The 20,351-nt window shown below is 42.7% G+C and overlaps 1 protein-coding gene and 1 pseudogene across 1 annotated transcript in view; one reads left to right on the top strand and one right to left on the bottom strand.

The window, feature by feature from the left end:
• Positions 1-20,351, bottom strand: part of LOC114700296 (solute carrier organic anion transporter family member 1A5-like) — a 58,248-nt gene that overhangs the window by 13,540 nt on the left and 24,357 nt on the right. The window contains exons 7-8 of the mRNA XM_028879883.2: positions 14,003-14,224; positions 2,540-2,704 (exon numbers count right to left, since the gene is read on the bottom strand). Coding sequence (XP_028735716.1) covers positions 2,540-2,704; positions 14,003-14,224 — 387 coding nt within the window. The remainder of the gene's footprint in view (positions 1-2,539; positions 2,705-14,002; positions 14,225-20,351) is intronic.
• LOC114700294 lies at positions 6,891-10,719 on the top strand (annotated as a pseudogene).

Genomic DNA, 20,351 nt, shown 5'->3' with positions numbered 1-20,351 from the left:
TAATCCCAGCACTTGGTAGAAGAGCTAGGTAGATCTCTGTGTGTTCAGGGATACAGCCAGCATTGGAGACATATGCCTTTAAGACCTGGAGGGCTGTACTTACAGGCAGTGACGAGGCAGTAATGTGTTTGGGTTTACAACCAATGAGAAGGCAGAACAGAAAGACTATTTAAAGACAGACACACAGGACGTAGCTCTCTTTCAGGGAGGTAGGAGCACCATAGGAGGTAAGATTTTAGCTCTGAGCTCTGACCTCTTGGCTTTCTCTTTTACATTGGTTCTGTGTTTCTTATTTTTTTTGTTTTCCGAGACAGGGTTTCTCTGTGTAGCTTTGCGCCTTTCCTGGAACTCACTTTGGAGACCAGGCTGGCCTTAAACTCACTGAGATCCGCCTGCCTCTGCCTCCCAAGTGCTGGGATTAAGGGCGTTCGATACCACCGCCCGGCTCCGTTTCTTAATTTAATAAGACAGTTGATTACATCTACACAGCATTCTTCCTCTCTGAGTCTCCTTCCTCAGCAAAAATCAAAGAAAATAAAAGAAAAAGGAAGAGAAAATCTTGGCTAGGGTGCATTCATACACCAGCACCAGGCTTGGAATAATCTATCCATCCTTTGAACTCCATACCATTGCATTTGATTTTATACATCTAAGGGTAGAGACTGGAATTTGGACTTTCAGAGAACCTTATTACTTCAGATAATGTGGATGGTGGTAGCCTATGATCACCAGTTATCAAGAGTGGCACAGCCATGTCTGAATGGAATGGCAGGGGTCGTAGAGCCAGCACAGCTGCTTGACGGGGATCCAGCAGGGCTGAGCCACATTATGGCTGCCATGTCACCTTTGGTTCTCATCTCCACCTGTTGCATACTTGGGCAATTCTGGTGTTTGTTCACTTTGAGGATCTTGGATTGATGTAAAATTCCTTGTGGATCATTTACACCTTCTCCCAGGAATGCTGCTTCTGAGCTTATCCAGGAGAGTCCTGAACATACTATCTCTGCCTCCCCTCACTTTGGGGGAGATATCCTTGTCTACTTGGGGGTCTTCTTTGCACCTTGGAGGTTGTGACACATGGAGTAGCTACAGGACTCTTCATGAGGCTATGAGACATTCTTGAGACATCTGTCCCTCTACTTGCACAGGAACAAGATATTCAAAACAAGGCAGATTTGAAAAGGTCAACAAGATTCACTGGGCTAGAGGAACTTTCCACAGTTGAGATTGCAGGGCTCTTCCCACTGTGAGCTCAGACAATTACGTGGCATGCAACTCTGCCCTACATAGAGACATGTTGATGAGCAAGGTATGGAATGGAAGAATGATGAAAGTGTGAGGTTTTGGGGTCTCCATCCCTTGGAGGTTGGCTCGTGCAGAGCCACTGTAGTGTGATATGACCAGGAACAACAGAATGTCAGGATTAGACATATAGACAAATTCTATAAGGATATAAATGTGAACATTGACTGTATAACTGCAGCTTTAGCCTGAGGGTTTTTCCTGGGCACTCTGACCACTGAGAGTAGATAATACATTGCTTGGGACATGGCAGGATGCCCAGGGTGGTTGAAGATTTTGTTTTGGTCTAGTGTCCTTGAAGTGGCCAAGGCAGCCAGCCTGAGCACAGGCTGTCATGTGGCTCTAGATTCTCAGGAATTGGGTTGTGGGATTGATGAGTAGGAATGATAACTCTGTTTATTGATGATGTCAAATCTTGAGAGAAGGTAATTGGAAATGATAACTCTGTTCTGTCATAGTTTATTAATGATGATTAAAAGATGAGCAAAAGGAAGTGAAACACATGGCCAAAAACAAAAATGATATGATCTGCTTGGAACATGATGAATTTATCCCTTCTAACTAAATTCTGTATAAATAAAGAAACACTCTCGCTGCTAGTCAGTTAGGCTGCAAGATTCTCCCAACCACCATGGCCTGGCTCACTTCCTTCTCCCACCAACTCCTTACATCCTGTACAGGAACTATCCACCGCCAGAGATGGCTCCCGGCACAAGAGTAAAATGAACCCAGAAAAAAAAGTCAAAATTTGGGTAGGATACCTGGATTTAATGTACTAATAAGAAAAGCCAAGTGTGGCTGCACAGAATCCTCAGACCACCAGAGAATCAAGCAGGTGAATTAGAAGTAATAAGTAAGGCAAGAATTGAAGTACTCAAGTAAAATCTGGAAGTAAGATACAGAAACCCAGTGAGTTAACTCTGTATTCCTCTTTGAATTAACAAATTTCTTCTTCAAAATTGACTGATATGAGCATCCCCCAATATTTCCATAATGATGACAATTTTCATTCTGATTGGAGAATAGAGAGGATATTTCTGGCCTCTTCCTTTCCCTGTCCTTTCTTGGTTTCCCTGGAGACTACAGAAAGTAAATTTATAAGAATAGCCCAGCAGATTTCAATTCTGTTGTAGTTTACTATTTACATTATCTTACTGTTTCTCTTATCCTTGGGATTCTGTTTGTCACGTTCTTGTGGGAGGGGAAGTGCTATTGAAGAAATAATGAGACTTCATACCTATGAGAAAGACTATCTCTGCGGTTGATTTTCCAAACTGCTGTTCCAGGTATTTAGGCATGAAGGTAACAATAATGACGATTGCGTTGAGGTGGAGCACACTTAGGAGGATGAAAAGCATGTAAATCGAATTGCAGAAGAAGCTCTTCATGAATGGCAAGAAATCTGAAACAAAAGTACCAAGATCATCAAGCTAACCTGGCCTTGCATCTTGTGTCCAGTGTTCTAAAATCTTCTCACAGATTCTGTGGGGTAGCTCAAATGCATTTGATAGATACATTTTACCTCTTTGAGTATCATTCTTTAAGTCACTTCTACAGGTTAGTGATACAACTGCCCATATAAGATTCAACCCAATTGTGCCATCAAGCAAAATTGTAAAGAGATGGAATCCTGTCTGTGGCTGTACAAATTCATTTGTTTTTCTCTTTTCTTTCTATTAATATCCTGTATTCACTAAAGAGTGACTAGTCTGTTCTCTGGAATCTGTAAGGGACTCTCTGATGAAGTTGAGTTCAGACACTGAACTCCTTTGTACAAGAACAGATAAGCTAAAAGCTTACTTAGGAAGTCTCAGGAATCTTGCTGAGTCTCAACCAACCACGGCATCCCTGCAGCACTTCACAATAGAACATTCATTGGAAGCACCTACTGATATTTTTAAACATCTCAACACAAGGGTCTCACTGTAAGAAATGCTGACTCACTTGGTGTAAATAAAGCTCCAACTGATATAACCAGAACTCCTCCCTGTTTAAAAAGCTGAAGGTCAGTTTTATAGCCTGTCTTTACTAAATGGATTGGATCTCACTGAAAATAGTTTGACTAAAATTCACACTTAATAGTCACTTTCCTTTTCCTGTTTTGGTGATTTGAAATAAAATGCCCCCCATAGGTAGTGGCACATAGGGAGGTGTGGCTTCATTGGAGTAGGTGTGATCTTATTGGAGGAAGTATGACACTGTGGAGGTAGGCTTTGAGGTATCCAATGTTCAAGCTACACTGAGTGTGACACAGACTGCTTCTACAGCCTGCAGATCAAGATATAGAATTCTCAGCTTCTTTCCAGTTCCATGTCTGATTGCATGCCACTCACCATAACAATATGTTTTAAGCCTCTGAACTGTAAGCGAGCCCCAATTAAATGTTTTCCTTTCTAAGAGTTGCTATGGTAATGGTTTCTCTTTTCAGCAATAGAAACCATATGTAGCATGAATCTTAAAAGGTCTTTATTAATAAAAACAACTCCAGGGCTAGGTATTGGGATGAATGCTGGAAGATCAGAGAAGCAGAACAAGCCATAGCCTCCTCACCTTGCCAATTCCTCACTGATCCTGTTTCCTCAGACTGGATGACTCTCAGCTGAACTGTACTGCTCAAAAGACTAAAAACTTAAACAGCTCTAGTTCCTGGTCTTCAAGCCTTAAATACCTTTCTGCTTTCTGGAATCACTCCCTGGGATTAAAGGTGTGAGTCATCACGCCTGTCTGTTTCCAGTGTGACTTTGAACTCACAGAGATCCAGACAGATCTCTGCCTCTGGAATGCTAGGATTAAAGGTGTGTGCTGCCTAACCTCTATGTTTAATATTAGGGCTGTTCTGTTCTCTGACCCCAGATAAGTTTATTATGGTGTGCAGTATTTTGGGGAATACATTATCACCACAACCATAACTAACACAAGTTGGTACCAGGGATGGGAGTATTGCTGTGATGCAATAGACCATGTTTTGGTTTGGAGGAATATGGATTTTAGGATTGGAGATTTAGAAAAACATAATTTAACAAAGGCATTTAAGGACCAGCCTTTCAGGGTCATAAAAGGCCAATAAGAGTTTACATCAGGCAATGACAGTCAGGCTTTCTTTGTGACTCAAAGAGAGAGTGACTAGCAAATTCTCAGTGAACTCTCAAAGGGACAAATGAGGGAGAAAGACCTTAACTCAATAGGGAAGTCTAAGAAGGAAAAGGGGAATCCATTCCTAAGTGTGGTTAGATAATGAGCTAATTAATAAACTGAGGTGAAAGCAAGTGCATTGAGTTAAGAATTTGTTAGTGCAAGGTTAGCTCAGGGCAGCATTTTTCTATCTACTAGTGGGGTGAAAACAGGGCACATTTGTTCTCTATCTATCTAAAGGCTTGTTGAAATTCTATGTCCTTGGGTGTCTGAGAATATCTCAAATAAGATACTTTTGCTTGGAAACTAATCAAATGCCTGCCAATGAAGTTCGTTGCAGGAGGGCACATCTCTACACTTATATTGGAGAAAGGAACAATGACCTGGTTGTGGAAACATGTTTTTACTGTATGATTGCTCTTACTCATAACTGTGGGAGTTCATCTAAATACATCAATACATAGGGGAAATTGTGCCCAATAAATGAGCGGAACACTTCTAAACCATGGGAATAAATCCCAATTTTGTAACAGATGGGAAAAGCTATAGCTTCTGCAGCAAGAAAATCTACATAAAGAAAAAGCCAATTCATTCAAAAGGCAATAATTCCAACACCTCTTGTATCTTGGCTTAGTCTTCCATCAAAACCCTTGGTTGTGATAGGTTCACTTTTATCAATGATGGTTGAATCCCTACTGCTCAATCCTGTGGCTCCCAGCAAGAATGGAAATGAAAACAAGATCCATCCTTTTGCTGAATACAAGAAACACACCACAACATCAAATATAGACATTACCTGAGAGTAAAGTGCTGGAAAAAGATTTTTCAACAAATGGATCTAAGAAACAAGCTGTTGTAGCCATTCTAACACATGGCAAAATAGAGTTCAAACCAAAATTAATCAAGAGACATGAGGAAGGACACTTCATATTCACCAAAGGAATAATCAATCAAGATGAGGTTTTAATTCTTAACATATATGCCCCTAATTCCAAGGTACCCATATTTGTAAAAGAAATGTAACTAAAGCTAGTATCACACATTGATAGTAGGAGACCTCAATACCCCATTCTCACCAACAAACAGATCATCCAGACAAAAACTAAACAGAAATACTGAAGCTAACAGACATACTAAATAAAATGGACCTAACAGATATTTATAGAACATTTCACAGAAAATGGAAAAATATACCTTCTTCTCAGTACTTCAGGAAAGTTTCTCCAAAATTGACCACATACTCAGTCACAAAGAAACTACAGATACAAGAAACTTGAAATATCTCTCTGTGTCCTATCAAATCATCATGGATTAAAGCTGAATTTTAACAACAACAGAGACAATAGAAAGCCTACAAACTCAAGGAAACTTCACAACTTCCTAAGGAATGACTACTGACTGTGTCAAGGCAGAAATAAAGAAAGGAATTAAAGAATTCCTAGAATCAGTGAAAATGAATGCACACATACTCAAACTTATGGAACACAATAAAAATAATGCTAATAAGAAAGTTCACATCACCAAGTGGCTACATAAAGTAATTGAAGACAACAATAAAACAACTTCTAGAGGGATCACCACCCCTGATTTCAGGCTTTACTACAGAGCTAAAGTAATAAAACTGCATGGTATTGGCATAAAACCATGCTTAAACACATTGACATGTTGATCAATGGAATAAAATTGAAGATCCAGAAATAAATCCGCACACCTATAAATACCTGGTTTTTCATAAAGAAGACAGAAATACACAATGGAAGAAGAAAGCATCTTTAACAAACAGTGCTAGTCAAACTGGATATCTGCATGTAGAAGAATGCAAAGCGATCCATATTCATCATCCTGAACATCAAGTCCAAGTGGATCAGAGACCTCAACATAAAACCAAACAAACTGAACCGGATACAAGAGAAAGTAGGAGATAGCCTTGAATATATGGGCATAAGAAACAACTCTGAACAGAACATCAGTAAAACAGGCACTAAGATAAATAATTAATAAATGGGACCCCATGAAACTGAAGAGCTTATGTAAAGAAAAAGACATTATCAGTAGGACAAAATTACATCCCACTGAGTGGGAAAACATTTCAAATCACTCCACATCTGACAGAAAGCTAATATACAAAATATATAAAGAACTTGAGAAACTAGATATCGAGAAAACTAATAATCCTGTTTTGTTTTGTTTTGTTTTTTTTTTTAAAAAAAAAAAAGGTACAGGGCCCTCCCCTCCTGCGCTTCCCAAGGCATGCCGGCCCTAGGGTCCCCGCGGGCGCCAGACCCGCGCTCCTGGGCGGGCGCCTCCAGGGATGCGGGGCGCAAGGAGGGCAGCTGGGCCGGGTTCGCCGTGCAGGCCGCGGCGGGCGGGCGGGCTCCAGATTGGGTCCGTGGCTGGGGCTAGTCGCTGCCATGGGCGAGAGTCGCGGCCCCCGGGAGGCGCCTCCCGCACGTGCCTGGCGCTTGTTGCGCCCTGCGTTCCTCGAGAGCCAGCGGGTGCAGGTCGGGCCCAGTTCATGGTTCTCCAGAATGACAGCTCCCAAGATTGACGTAGACCAGGTAGTTGGACCAACAACCGTTAAGACTGTCGGAGAAGCCCAGCTCTGGGTCCATCATTATAAGCTGTGAACAGGATGTGACATGGGCTGACCCACAAGCCCTGCCTCCCAGCACCCAGCTTGCTTGCTAGGATGTTCCTCATGAACGCCCCTCCAGTGGTGGCGCTCCAGTCCAGATGGGAGGCCTTCGGCCAGCCCAGGAGCTTCTGCTTTCCTGACTGCTTCTCCGAGTCTAAAGAGGACACCTCCAGGGCCTCAGTGAGCGCCAGGGTACAGATGCTCATCAGCACACTGCAGAGAGACGAGGCTGCCCTGGGCATGAGCCATGAGCAAGTCACACAGAGAGGACAACGTGCAGAAAGTGCCGGGACACCAGACTGGCCCCCAAACCTGCTGTGTGCAAAGAGCAGCCAGAGCTCCCTGCCTGTGGTCTTGTTGCAGACTGTAAACCCCTAGAGAAAGATGAAGCTGGGAAGCAGGGCCCCTTGGAGCTGGATTCTGACAGCGATGACTCCGTGGACCGGGACATCGAGGAGGCCATCCAGGAGTACCTGAAGACCAAGGGTGGGGCTTCTGAGCCTGTGTCCCGAGCAGCCCCTTGTGTACCAGACCCTTCCCACAGCTGCACCCTACCCATCCCGTGTCCCCCACAACTCACTCCTGACTCAGGTAGTGTTCCTGTGGGAGCCAGTGAGGACCCGGGCTCCACCTCCCCAGCTAGCATGAGCAGCGAGGATTCCTTTGAACAGAGCATCCAAGCTGAGATAGAACAGTTTCTTAATGAGAAAAGACAGCATGAAAACCCAAAGTGTGATGGGTCTGTGGATAAAAAAATCAGATCCAAACGAAAGCCCTGCCAGACTTGGAACCGAGAGACCACATCCAGGGCAGCTCTGATAGGAACCTGTAAGGAGTTCATCTTCCGCAAACCTCCCAGGTTAACAAAGATGAGCGTGCAGCCCAGAAACTTCCCGCCGAAGGTCACTGCAGAGCCTGAGACCCTGGTGAGCACAAAGCTGACTACCCACAGACCAGAGGCTCCCCAGAACAGGTGCGGGGTGAAAAGGGGCATGCCTGCCCCGCGAAGCAAGCGCATCAGAAACTTGGCCCCAGTGCACCAGGCATCTGACTCCAGCAGTGACGATGGCATTGAGGAGGCCATCCAGCTGTACCAGCTGGAGAAAACCAGGAACGAGGCCAGTGGGGACCCACCTCCGACAACCCAGCTCAAAGAGGACAGCCCTGGCCGTGCTCAGCCAAGTGCCTTGCCTGAAGCCCACAGGAGGCCCCCAAGCAAGAAAAAGCTAGTAGCCCCAAAGGTTACGGACACCACCCTGGGGGGACTCCACCCTGACCCCCTCTCGAAGCTCCTAAAGGATTCGAGAGCCTCCGGACCTCCAGGACACACAGCTGCCAAGAGCGAAGCTGTGCACCAGGCTTCATCGTGCCTCGCGGACACGTCCACCGAGCTGATGTGCGCAGAAGCCATCCTGGACATTTCCAAGACCATCCTGCCAGCCCCGGTGGAAGGCAGTGACAGGCCTCCATCCGTGAACCCACTCTTCTGTCCCCCACCGGTACCTCCCCGCTCTGAAGGTGACAGCAGCAACATTGACAGTGATGACAGCATAGAGCAGGAGATCCGGACATTTTTGGCCCTCAAGGCACAAGTAGGGAGTCTGCAGCCTGCCCAGAGCCCACTGTCCCCACCCGGCCCCGGTGGCCAGACCGGCATCCCCAAGTCATCTCTTACTAAAACACCGGATCTTCCCCAGGGCTGCAAACGGAAGTGGAGAGGTGGCTGCAGCACTACAGTGCCCAAGAAAATAAGGGAGGGTAGACAGTGACCACATCCAGGGGAAGGGGCAGCCTGGCCATGATGGTTGGGACCCTCCCAGCCAGAGCAAAGTCACAGAGGCCCCAGGAGGAGATGCTGAGGCCAGGGACCAGCCTGTCCCTTCCAGGACAGCTGCGCTCAGTGATGCACAAAGCCACGGGGATCTCGGGAAAGCAGGCGAGGGAAAGAGTGCGGGTGAGAAAGAGAGCTCTGAGGATAAGAGCAGTTCTCTGGACAGCGATGAGGACCTGGACATGGCCATCAAGGACCTGTTAAGATCAAAGCAGAAGTTCAAGAGGAGGTGCCAAGACCCCCGGGCTGCGTGGAAGAAGGTCAGATTCGGCACCGCAGAGACTCGGTGCGGAGAGAGGCTGAGCAGCCTCCCTGGGGACGGGAAGGACCACGGGCAGCAGGCCCTACGGAGTTGTCTGTCCAAGTGCAGAGGGGACAACAAAGATGGCCTGGGAAGAGGCCCAGTCAGCATCTTCAGCAGGGTGGCAGAGAGGTTGAGGCTGGGTGGCACAGCGGGGGAGGATGCAACCCCGGCCTTGCTTCCCAGGAAGAAGAGTCCAGAAGGGATTCCTGCCTCTAAGGACGCAGGAGCCAGTGGTCGCCCTCCTTCTGTCCCCAGCCCTCTGTCTGAGGACAGCTCAGTGGACAGTGATGACAGCATCGAGCTGGAGATCAGGCGGTTTTTTGGCAGAAAAGGCCAAGGAGTCTGTACGCAGTTCAGAGCCTCAAGGGGGCCCTGCCAAGCCAGAGATGCCCTGCAGGAAAGAGCCAACCCCAGGGTTGCAGCCTGGAGTGTGCACCCGGAGCCAGAAAGCCAGGGCAACCCCTCAGCTGGCCGAAGGAAGGAGAGGCCCAGAGAGAGCTCGGACCCAGGCAGCCGGCCTCTTAAGCCAGACTGGGAAGGGCACCCCTCGTGCTGAGCAGGCCCCTCGCCTCCCCACTGCCCTGGGCCGAAGTGAGCCAGCACTGCCCAAGAACACCAGCAGGAACAATTCTGCCAAAGTGTCTCCACCAAGCAGGAAAAGTGCCGGTGTGCACAAGGACCAGAGCCCCGGGGGAGCGCACACTGCCATGGCAGAAAGTGTTTTCGGTCAGCTGTCCAGTTGTGCCAAAGTGGGTGCTGAGGCAGGAAGTGCTAGGGGGACCTTTCACCTGAACTATGGCAGCCAGAACTTGCTGACCCCCAATCCTGGACCCCAGGCTGACCTCACCCTCCCCTGGAATGACTTTGCACACCAGAGCAGGCTGTCCAGCCCATGGGCACTGAATCCCGGACCAGGCACACTGTGGACAGAGGTCTTCGGGGCTGAGAAAGAAAAGGGGGCCACATCAGAGGCTGGGGGCCCATCTGGCCTCTCCTCAGGCCCCAGGAAGGGCCTGCCCTTCCTCTCCACCCAGCTCTTCCACTTCGGGGAAGAGTGTATCCTGGGGGAGCAAACAGGCTGGCCTCTTCAGCCCCAGCCTGGGCCTGCCTCTGCAGGGTCCAGCCTTCTCGGCCTTCAGGGAGACCCCGCCTGGCCACAGCCCTGTGTTTGGAAGCTCACACTTGCTTATGAAGGACAGTGGGCACTGGCCAAGCCGGAAGGCTCAGGGGCCCCTGAGACAGCACGACAGGAGGAATTCTGGCTCTGAGGACAATGTCCTAGACCTGAGGTATCGACACAGGGTTGACAGGGAACACCAGGACCAGGAGGCCTTGGGCAGTGATGCCAGCGAATTCAGTGACACCTCTGTGGAGGATGGGGGCAGCATGACAGTGAGCAGTAAAGGCCTCAAGTTGTGACAGGCATGTCCTGACTCTCTTGTCATAGCTGTGGAAAGTTCTGTGTGTGTTGGCAGCATGGGGTGGAGGTAGGGGCTGCTGACCATTAAAGAGCAAAAAGAAAAGAAAAAAAAAGGTACAGACCTAAATAGAGAATTCTAACAGAAGAATTTCAAGTGGCTGAGCAACACTTAAAAAAATGTTTATCATCAGCCATCAGTGAAATGCAAATCAAAATGACTCTGAGATTCCATCTCACACCTGTCAGAATGGCTATGATCAATATCACAAGTGACAGCTCATGCTGGCAAGAAGTGGTGCAAAGGGAACACTCCTCCATTGCTGCTCTGAGTGCATTACGGCCACTATGGAAATCAATATGGCAGTTCTGGAAATCTATCTACCTCAAGACCCAGCTACACCACTCTTGAGCATATACCCAAAAGACACACCATTCTACCACAAAGACAGTTGCTCAACTATGTCTATAACATCATTTTATTCATAATAACCAGAAAGTGGAAACAACCTAGATGTCCCTCAACTAAGGGATGGATAAAGAAGATGTGGTACATTTATACAATGGAGTATTACTCAGCTGTTAAATTAATGACAACAAGAAATTTGCAGGAAAACGTACAGATTTAGAAAAAAAAAATCATCCTGAGTAGGTAACCAGACCTAGAAAGACAAACATGGCATGTACTCACTCATAAGTGGATATTGGTTGTTGAGTCAATTATAATCATGCTATAATCCACAGACCCAGGAAAGCTAATTAACAAGGATGGCACTAAGGGGGATTCCTGGATCTTTTGTGAAGGAAAATATAATAGATTTTGCAAGCAGACTGGAGTAGGTGGCAATGGGAACAAGAGTGATCCAGTGAGAGGGACTAATGGAGGGAGACAGCATGGGAATAGATGCCTGGAAATGGAGGACAGTTGGTTGGGTAATATAGAAACCTAGTACATTAGAAACTTGCAGGATTCTAAGAAGATGACTATAGTGAGGACTCCTAGTAATGGAGGATTTGGTGCATGAACCAGCCACCCTCTGTAAACAGGCAAGGCTTCTAGAAGAAGAACTGGAACAACAACCTGGGCACAAAAATATTGACCTATACTCTATCCCACCTATAAAATGTGGTGAGACACAGGAGCGGTAGAACCTGTGGGAGTTGCCAACCAATGAATAGTCTAATATGATACCCTCATCACTAGAGGGAGCCCATGATCAATACATCCTGGATGACCAGGAACAGGAGTCTGGAGAGCCCAAAGATCTATGATAAAAAAAAAAAACAATAAAATGATTACTAATAATATTCTTATATACTCATAGATCTGTGTCTAGCCCAATCATCATCAAAGAGGCTTCCACAAGCAGTTCCTGGGAGCAAATACAAAGACCCACAGCCAAACATTGGTAAAGAGCCCAAATAGGAATTCTCCATTGTGATGGGTGATGTTGTTCTGTATGCTATGAATATGTGTTGCTCTGATTGGTTGATAAATAAGGCTGTTTGGCCAATGATGAGGCAGAATAAGGTTAGGTGGGACATTCTAACTAGAGAGGAGGAAGGAGAAAGGCAGAACGGAGAATGCACTCCCAGCTGCCAGCTTGAGAAACAAGATGTAAAAGTACTGGTAAGCCATGAGCCACGTGGCAAAGTATAGATTTATAGAAATGGGTTAATTTAAGTTGTAAGAGCTGGATAGTGAGAAGGTTGAGCCATTAGACCACACAGTTTATAACTAATATAAGCCTCTGTGTGTTCATTTGGGTCTGAGCAGCTGCAGGAGTTTGGGGCTGCAGGAGCCAGGCAGGACCAGGAAAACTTCAGCTACACCACTGGATCCCTCCCCTGGGAGCATGGTGAAGTCACAGAAATGAAAGAAATGTAGAAGCCAGAGGAATCAAAGACACCAGGAAAGCATAGTCCACAGACTTCAACTAAGTATGGCTGGTAAGGGCTCACAGCATCTGAAGCAACAATCACAGAGCATGCATGGGTCTACACTAGGTCATCTACATATACGTTATGGCTGTTGGCTTGGTGTTTTTTGGGGACTTCTAACAGTGGAAGTGGGGTGTCTCTGACTCTTTTGCAGCCTACTCTTGGAACTTGTTTCCTCCTACTGGTTTATCTCAGGTAGCCTTAATGGGTGTGTTTGTGCCTAGTCTTATTGCATCTTATTATGCCATGTTCAGTGGATATCCCTGGGAGGCCTATGTTTTTCTGAAGGGAGACAGAGAAGGAGTGGATCTGTGAAAAAGGGGAAGTTGGTGGGAACTGGGAGGAGTGGAAGAAGGGGATAATATGGTTAGATATATTGAAAACAAAAAATTAAAATTAAAAAACAATATATTTATATGGCAGATCACACAGTCACATACAATAATTATTAGCTCTTTTGGGAAAACTTTAACATGACCATGATTCTAAGAAAGTTCAAGCCTCTGAACTGGATGTTAGTTGGTCTAGCACCTGAGCAATAGTCAATAGTGTTTAATGGAGAGGTATGATTATTTAGTGCACAATAGTGTTGGAGAATATAAGTGATGGAGGAAATGCAACATCATCATTAAAATGCTGACAACAGTAGTCTACACAAGAACAGCACAGAAACCCGAGAATATAATATACTGTTACTCTCATTTGACAGGTGAAGAAATAACCCCTTCCTATCCTCCAAGTATATACTTTATGAATTCCAGAGCCCAAACCATGAAAGCATATCTCTTGATAATGATACAAAGGTCTCTGCACACACAACTGTGAAGTTAGTGCCAAGGTTTAAGAACAGGCAGTCTTGAACACTCAGCTTCCCACCTTAGTCTCTACAGGAGCGTTACTACTCTGCATCTTAGGTTAATAACATTCCTGCTTGTTTCACAACAGTCTATTTCTTAGGGAACAGTTCTCCTGGAAAATATCACACACCTTCAAATACAGAGGATTATATCACCTCGTAAGTTTTCTCTTCCAACCTTAACTTCAAGGATGCTCATTGCTAAAACAGACATTTTTATTATCAAAATACACTGTTACCTTAGTACGAATATTTATCTCCCATTATCTTTAGCTTGAATTTCTGATTATTCATGTTTTTTAACTTAGACTAATATTTTGTCCAAAATAGGCTTTTCGAAATGGGAAAATTATATTTGCTTATTAATTTTTCAGATCAACTTGAACTTTTCATAAAGTCTAATCAAAGATAAGCTGGTTACAAATTGCATCAATTGCTCCCAAGTGGTAACTTTGGAAGGAGTTTAACACATCTGAGTAGGGACCATTAGTGACAAACTATCTTAACTCAGCACAGCATGACAAATGCTCCACAAACTGCAGACCCATCTAAACCAAATACAGGGTTTAAAGTTTTCCTTTTACCTTTAGTGATTCCACGTTTTTCCTCCTTGGCTTTTCCTCGGTGTTTCTCTTCTCTGTCACTTTTAGTCACATCCACATTATCCTCTAGTCCTTCCTTTGGGAGTGTTTTGGGAAAAAAGAAAAAGGGGATGCTGGTCAGGACATTCACTCCCGCACAGATCAAAAATCCGACCCACCAAGCACCGACCCAGCGTGTGTCAGTGGGAGTTATGGTCAGGTCATCTGTGGAGAAACACAGACATTTTATTAGCTTGCACCATTCTTTCCAGTGTAAACTGCAGAAAATTATAAGGATCATAAGCCATCTAAACACAAAATTTGTATATTATTGTAAACTTGTCACCCATTACTTATTCTTCTTATTTGGACCTTGAACTTCTGATCCTCTGCCTCTGCTTCCTAAATGCTAGGGTTACAGGGACTGTCATCTGACTTGGCTAGTTCAAACCTTTAGAAAAAGTGTCTGCCCTTGAACAATTGGGTGAAGCTGTAATTAAGTAAGAAGAAAGGTTCTGGGGTGCTACGTGGTGTAAAATGTTAAAACTTCATGTCAAAAAGACAGGAAAAAGATTTGAGGCATATCTAATGAACTGGCTTTAACATGATGTGGTCATATCTCAAAACATCACAGAAGGAGAGGGAGGGGCTAGAGAGACAGTTCAATGGCTAAGACTTATTGATGATCTTGCATAGGCCCTGAGCCTGAGTTCTAATCCCAGCACCCACATTGAATCTTACAGTTGTCTGTAATTCTGATTTTAAGTGATTTGAAATCTTCTTCTGACCTCAGCAGGCACACATATAAACAATGCGTGCGCATGTGCGTGCGTGCGCACATACACACACGTATATAGATAGATAGATGATAGATAGATAGGTAGATAATAAAATAAAATATCACATGGTATCCAATTATTTTTTGTTTTGTGTATTAAGAAAATTAACTAATTTTATCTAACAGTAAAGGAGATGCATTTTTGAGTAGTAAATGAGCATTTCTGTGTAGTGAGTGATATTTTACTTTTGCACCCCAGTAAAGTTTATCTGGGGATCAGAGGAAAAAAACAGCTACTATATTAAACATAGAGATTAGGCAGTGGTAGCACACACATTTAATCCTAGCATTCAGGGGGCAGAGATTCATCCAGATTTCTGTGATTTTAATTCCACACTGGAAACAGAGGCAGGCACGGTGGCACAAGCCTCTAATTCTCAGCACTAGTTAACCATTGAGGTCTGGAGGTCTGTACATACAGACAGGAAGTGATAGAGCTGGGCAGAAAGAGGAAGTGATGTAGCTGGGCAGAGAGAGGAAGATGGCAGGGCACAGAAAGGATATAGGGATGAGTATATAGGAAATATCTCTTTCTAGAGGCTGAAGAGTTGATAAGGTAAGGTTGGCTATGGCTTGTCTTATTCCTCTGATCTCTCAGTTCTCACTCCAGTATCTGGCTCCAGGTTTTTTATTATTAGCAATTGTGTTACATCTGGTTCCCCAACGTTTGTGGCACAAATTCATCAAAAAGCAGCTTGCCTGTGGTCCTACAGGACCCGGCTCAAGCCTGAGCTGCACATAGCCAGAGTCTTCACACCACATGGGCTGGATTCTCTTTGGCTTCTTCTCTCCTGGTGGGTTTTGGGCTCTCTCTGGATCCCCATATCAGACTGATACCACACTAGGTAGCTGCCTTGAAACTCCATCGGACTTCTACTGTTCTATGCAGTTGGTAAACTTGGTGAGTAAATAAAGATGTCTTGCCGGGCGGTGGTGGCGCACGCCTTTAATCCCAGCACTCGGGAGGCAGAGCCAGGCGGATCTCTGTGAGTTCGAGGCCAGCCTGGGCTACCAAGTGAGTCCCAGGAAAGGCGCAAAGCTACACAGAGAAACCCTGTCTCGAAAAAACCAAAAAAAAAAAAAAAAATAAAAAAAAAAAAATAAAGATGTCTTTAAGAGAGAAATTAGTTAAAAGGAAAATTTTTCCTCATTAAAAACATGGGAAATATTTTTACAATAGAGGGAATTTGGTCTCTAATTAATAACTCATTGGGTGGTCTGAAAATGGAACAATTAAATGAGAGGATAATTAATGTAGATGGGATTTACATAATGTTAATTATAAATATTATTTGTTTGGTCATTTTTGGTTTATCATTAGAATGATTGATTAGTTTGAGTTCAAGATAAAAGTTTTAGAAAAACTTGTAACAACAGATCATAGAGATATTCAGGTCCAGAAAGAAGAATTTAAAGGTAACCTATCTCTGCATTGAAATTTATGGTTACAGAGAAACAGCCTAAGATTTTCAAACAGCCAACCTTAATCTATGTGGTAACCTTACAGGAACTACCAAATGCTCAAGGCTGTGTATGTGCTAACTGGACAACTGTGTAAATGTTAGATTTGAGGAGATTTAAAGAAACTATAGTCTCATATGGTATCCATTCTCCATTTGTAAAGAAGATGTTCAACTCGTAGTCAAATTATAATAAAATTATTCCTCAGGACTGGAAAGATTTTGTTACAGCTGTCCTAGAGGCTTGTCCACAGTTATAATGAAGAACCTGGTGTAAAGAAGAGGCTAAGACTATAGAAGAACAATGTAGGGCAAGAGGTATGGAAATTTTCCAACATTTACTTCTTGGAGAAGGTGATTATGTTGATAAATAAAAACAATCTTTATATGGTGACCATTCCCTAATTCTATGCCAAATGGTAGCTCTGAATGCTTGGGACAGAATTGAAGAAATGGGAAAGAAAATTGAGTCATTTACAAAAGTTATACAGGGCCATAACAAAACCTTCATAGATATCTTACAAAGGTTGTCTTCAGCAATAAATAGAATGATACCAAATTCAGAAGCTAGACAGATAATAATTGAATCTCTGGCTTTTGAGAATGCAAAAGGATAACTAGGCCATTAAAGGCAAGATCAGCACCCTTGGAGAAATGGAACCAAGATACAACTAATATTGCATCTCATGACTGTGATGATACTTGGATAGAAGAGGTGATTTCCAGAGGTTTAAAGAAAAATAATGTGAGATGCTTTAATTGTGGTAGACAAGGTCACCTAAAAATGGACTGTAAATAGGAGGTTCCTAGAAACAACGTTTCTTCAAGGAACAATGGCAACAGAATTCCCCTCACTTCTAGATTATGCAATAGGTGTGGTAAACATAAATATTGTTCTAGTGAATGTAGATCAACAAGGGACAGACAAGGTAACCCTTTGCCTTTGCCACTGGGAAACTGACTGAGGAGCTTCTTGCAAACTGAACAAATTCAGTTCATTTCTTTCCTACCATTGTAGAGGAAATCCTTTCCCAGAGCAATTAAATAACTAAATGCCAACTGTAAAAAAGGATATTGCTCAAAGTGATAGAACAGCTATAGAAGAGAGAACAAAAAATTCAGGAGAAACCATAAAGCAAATTTTTGACAAACTTCTATAAATGAACAAAGACTGAAATTAAAAAATATGAATAAATGATTTTCTCATTGAAGGTGTTGTAGACACAGGTGCAGACATAACAATAATTGCACCAGAATCTTGGCATCCAAATTTGCTTCTTCAAGAGGTAAATGTTCAGTTTTTAGGGATTAGAACATTATCTCAAGTAAAACAGAGCAAAAGATGAGTCGAATGTACAGGGCCAGAAGGATAGAGAGAAAAATTAAAGCCATATATGACTAACATAACTATGAATTTATGGGGCTGTGATCTATTACAACTATTACAACAATGAAATACTCAGATTAACATTCTGAGTTATAATAATATAATGTATAATATAATAATAAACTAATACTTGTTTCTGAGAAAAAAATATTAGGAGGTATTATTCTAAAGAGTGGTCACCAGCCATCCAGATTGTACAAGAACAGGGCACAACAACTGCTGATCTTTCAAAGACACCAACAGCTCTACATTTAAAATGGTTAACAGACAAGCCTGTATGGGTTCAGCAATGGCCTTTACCAAGAGAGAAACTACAGGCCCGAGGACAGCTGGTACAAGAACAATTAAAGGTTCAGCATATTGAAGAACCAACCAGCCCTTGGAATTCTTCTGTATTTGTTATTTTAAAAAATCTGGTAGTAGTGAATGATAACAGACCAAAGAGCAATTAACAAGATATTTCAACCAATGGGCTCTCTACACTCTGGAATTCCTTTGCGTATCTGTTACCTAAAGGATGGCCTCTTATAGTTATCAATTTAAAAGACTGTTTGTTCTAAATACCCTTACAAGAAAAAGACAGAGAAAGATTTGCCTTCACGGTGCCTACTTATAATAATTCTCAACCAGTTAATATATACCAATGGAGGGTTCTCCCACAGAGAATGTTTAAGAGCCCAACCCTGTGCCAATATTTAGTACAACAGCCATTGGAAGAATACATAAACAATTTCCTAAATCTATAATTTATCATTATATGGATGATACTTTATTAGTTGATTCAAATGCAGAAAATATTTAAAGAAGTAAAGAAATTTTGCCTTGTTGGGGATTACAAATTGCTCCTGAAAAGATACAAAGAAGAGATTCTATTAATTATTTAGGATATAAAATAAATCTACAAAAAATTAGATCCCAAAAAGTTCAAATTAGGAGAGATTGATTACAGATTCTTAACGAATTCCAAAGATTATTCAGAGATATTTCCTATCTACCAACCGCTGTTTGGGTAAAAAAAATGATGAGCTAAGCATTTTGTTCAAAACCTTAGAAGGTGATAAGCACTTAAATAGTCCAAGAGAATTATCAGCTGAAGCTGAGAGAGAATTGGTTTTGGTAGAAAAGAAAATACAGGATGTACATGTAGATCATGTGAATCGTGTGGATCGAAAGCTTGATTGCACCCTGGTTATTTTACCCTCTAAGCACTCTCCTACAGGAATTTTAATGTAGAGGGAAGATATTATATTGGAATGGATATTTTTACCAAATAAACAGAGTAAAAATTAAAATCTTATGTGGAAAAGATCTCTGAGTGGTTTAATTTAAAAGGAAAATTGAGACTTTATTAATTAGCAGGAATAGACACAGCAGAAATTGTCGTACCTTTAACTAAGAGTGACATTGACAAATTATGGGCAGAGACTGAACCTTGGTAAAGAGCTTGCAGTAATTTTTTGGGAGAGATTAACAGCAAATATCCCAAAAGCAATAGAATTAAACTTATAAAGAGAGCTAATTGGATCCTGCCTCACATTGTATGGGAAACAGCAATATCTGTTTTATGCAATGCAAACAAACAAGGAAAGGCAGGTTACAAAGCAGAAAATTTAAGTAAAGTGGTTCAAAGTCGTTATAATTTGGTTCAAAAATCAGAATTATATGCTATTCTTTTGGTATTAATGGATTTTTCAGAACCTCTCAACATAGTTACTGACTCTCAGTATGCTGAAAGAGTGGTATTACATATTGAGACTATAGAATTTATCCCTGATGAGTCAGAAATAACTTCACTATTCAGTTACAAGATATAATCAGGAATAGGAAGCATCCCTTATATATAACTCATATAATCCCATATGGATCTGCCAGGCCATCTAGCACAAGGTAATGATGAGATTGATAAACTATTGATAAGAAATATTCTGGCCGGGCGGTGGTGGCGCACGCCTTTAATCCCAGCACTTGGGAGGCAGAGGCAGGCGGATCTCTGTGAGTTCGAGGCCAGCCTGGGCTACCAAGTGAGTTCCAGGAAAGGCGCAAAGCTACACAGAGAAACCCTGTCTCAAAAAAAAAAAAAAAAAAGAAAGAAATATTCTGGAAGTCTCAGAATTTCATAAAAAAATCATATCAATAGTAAGGGTTTAAAAATGATTTTTCCATAGCCTGCCAACAAGCCAAGGAAATTATGAGGAAATGTCCTACTTGTTCTTTTTACTATAAAACTCCACCATCAGCATAATGTAACCCAAGGGGTACTCAGAGGAATAAAATCTGGCAGATGGATGTGTTTCATTTTGTAGAATTTGGAAAATTGAAATATGTACAACACACTATTGATACTTATACAGGATTTCAATGGGCAATTGCTCTGAGTTCTGAAAAAGCTGATTCTATAATCACACATTTGCTAGACATTATGGCCATCATGGTTATACCTGCACAAATTAAAAATGACAATGCTCTAACATATGTCTCTGTTAAAATGAAACAGTTTTTTACTTATTACAATATAAAGCATATTATAGGTATACTACATAATCTAACAGGACAAGTAATTATAGAAAGATCAAAAATTAGTCTAAAGGATATGCTAAATAAACAGAAAGGTGTAGCAACAACTCCTAGAAATAGATTACATAATGCTCTATTAACTTTGAATTTTCA

Source organism: Peromyscus leucopus, chromosome 3 (assembly GCF_004664715.2).
Source record: "Peromyscus leucopus breed LL Stock chromosome 3, UCI_PerLeu_2.1, whole genome shotgun sequence".
Classification (NCBI taxonomy): Eukaryota; Metazoa; Chordata; class Mammalia; order Rodentia; family Cricetidae; genus Peromyscus; species Peromyscus leucopus.
This window is presented reverse-complemented; position numbering and strand designations above follow the sequence as displayed.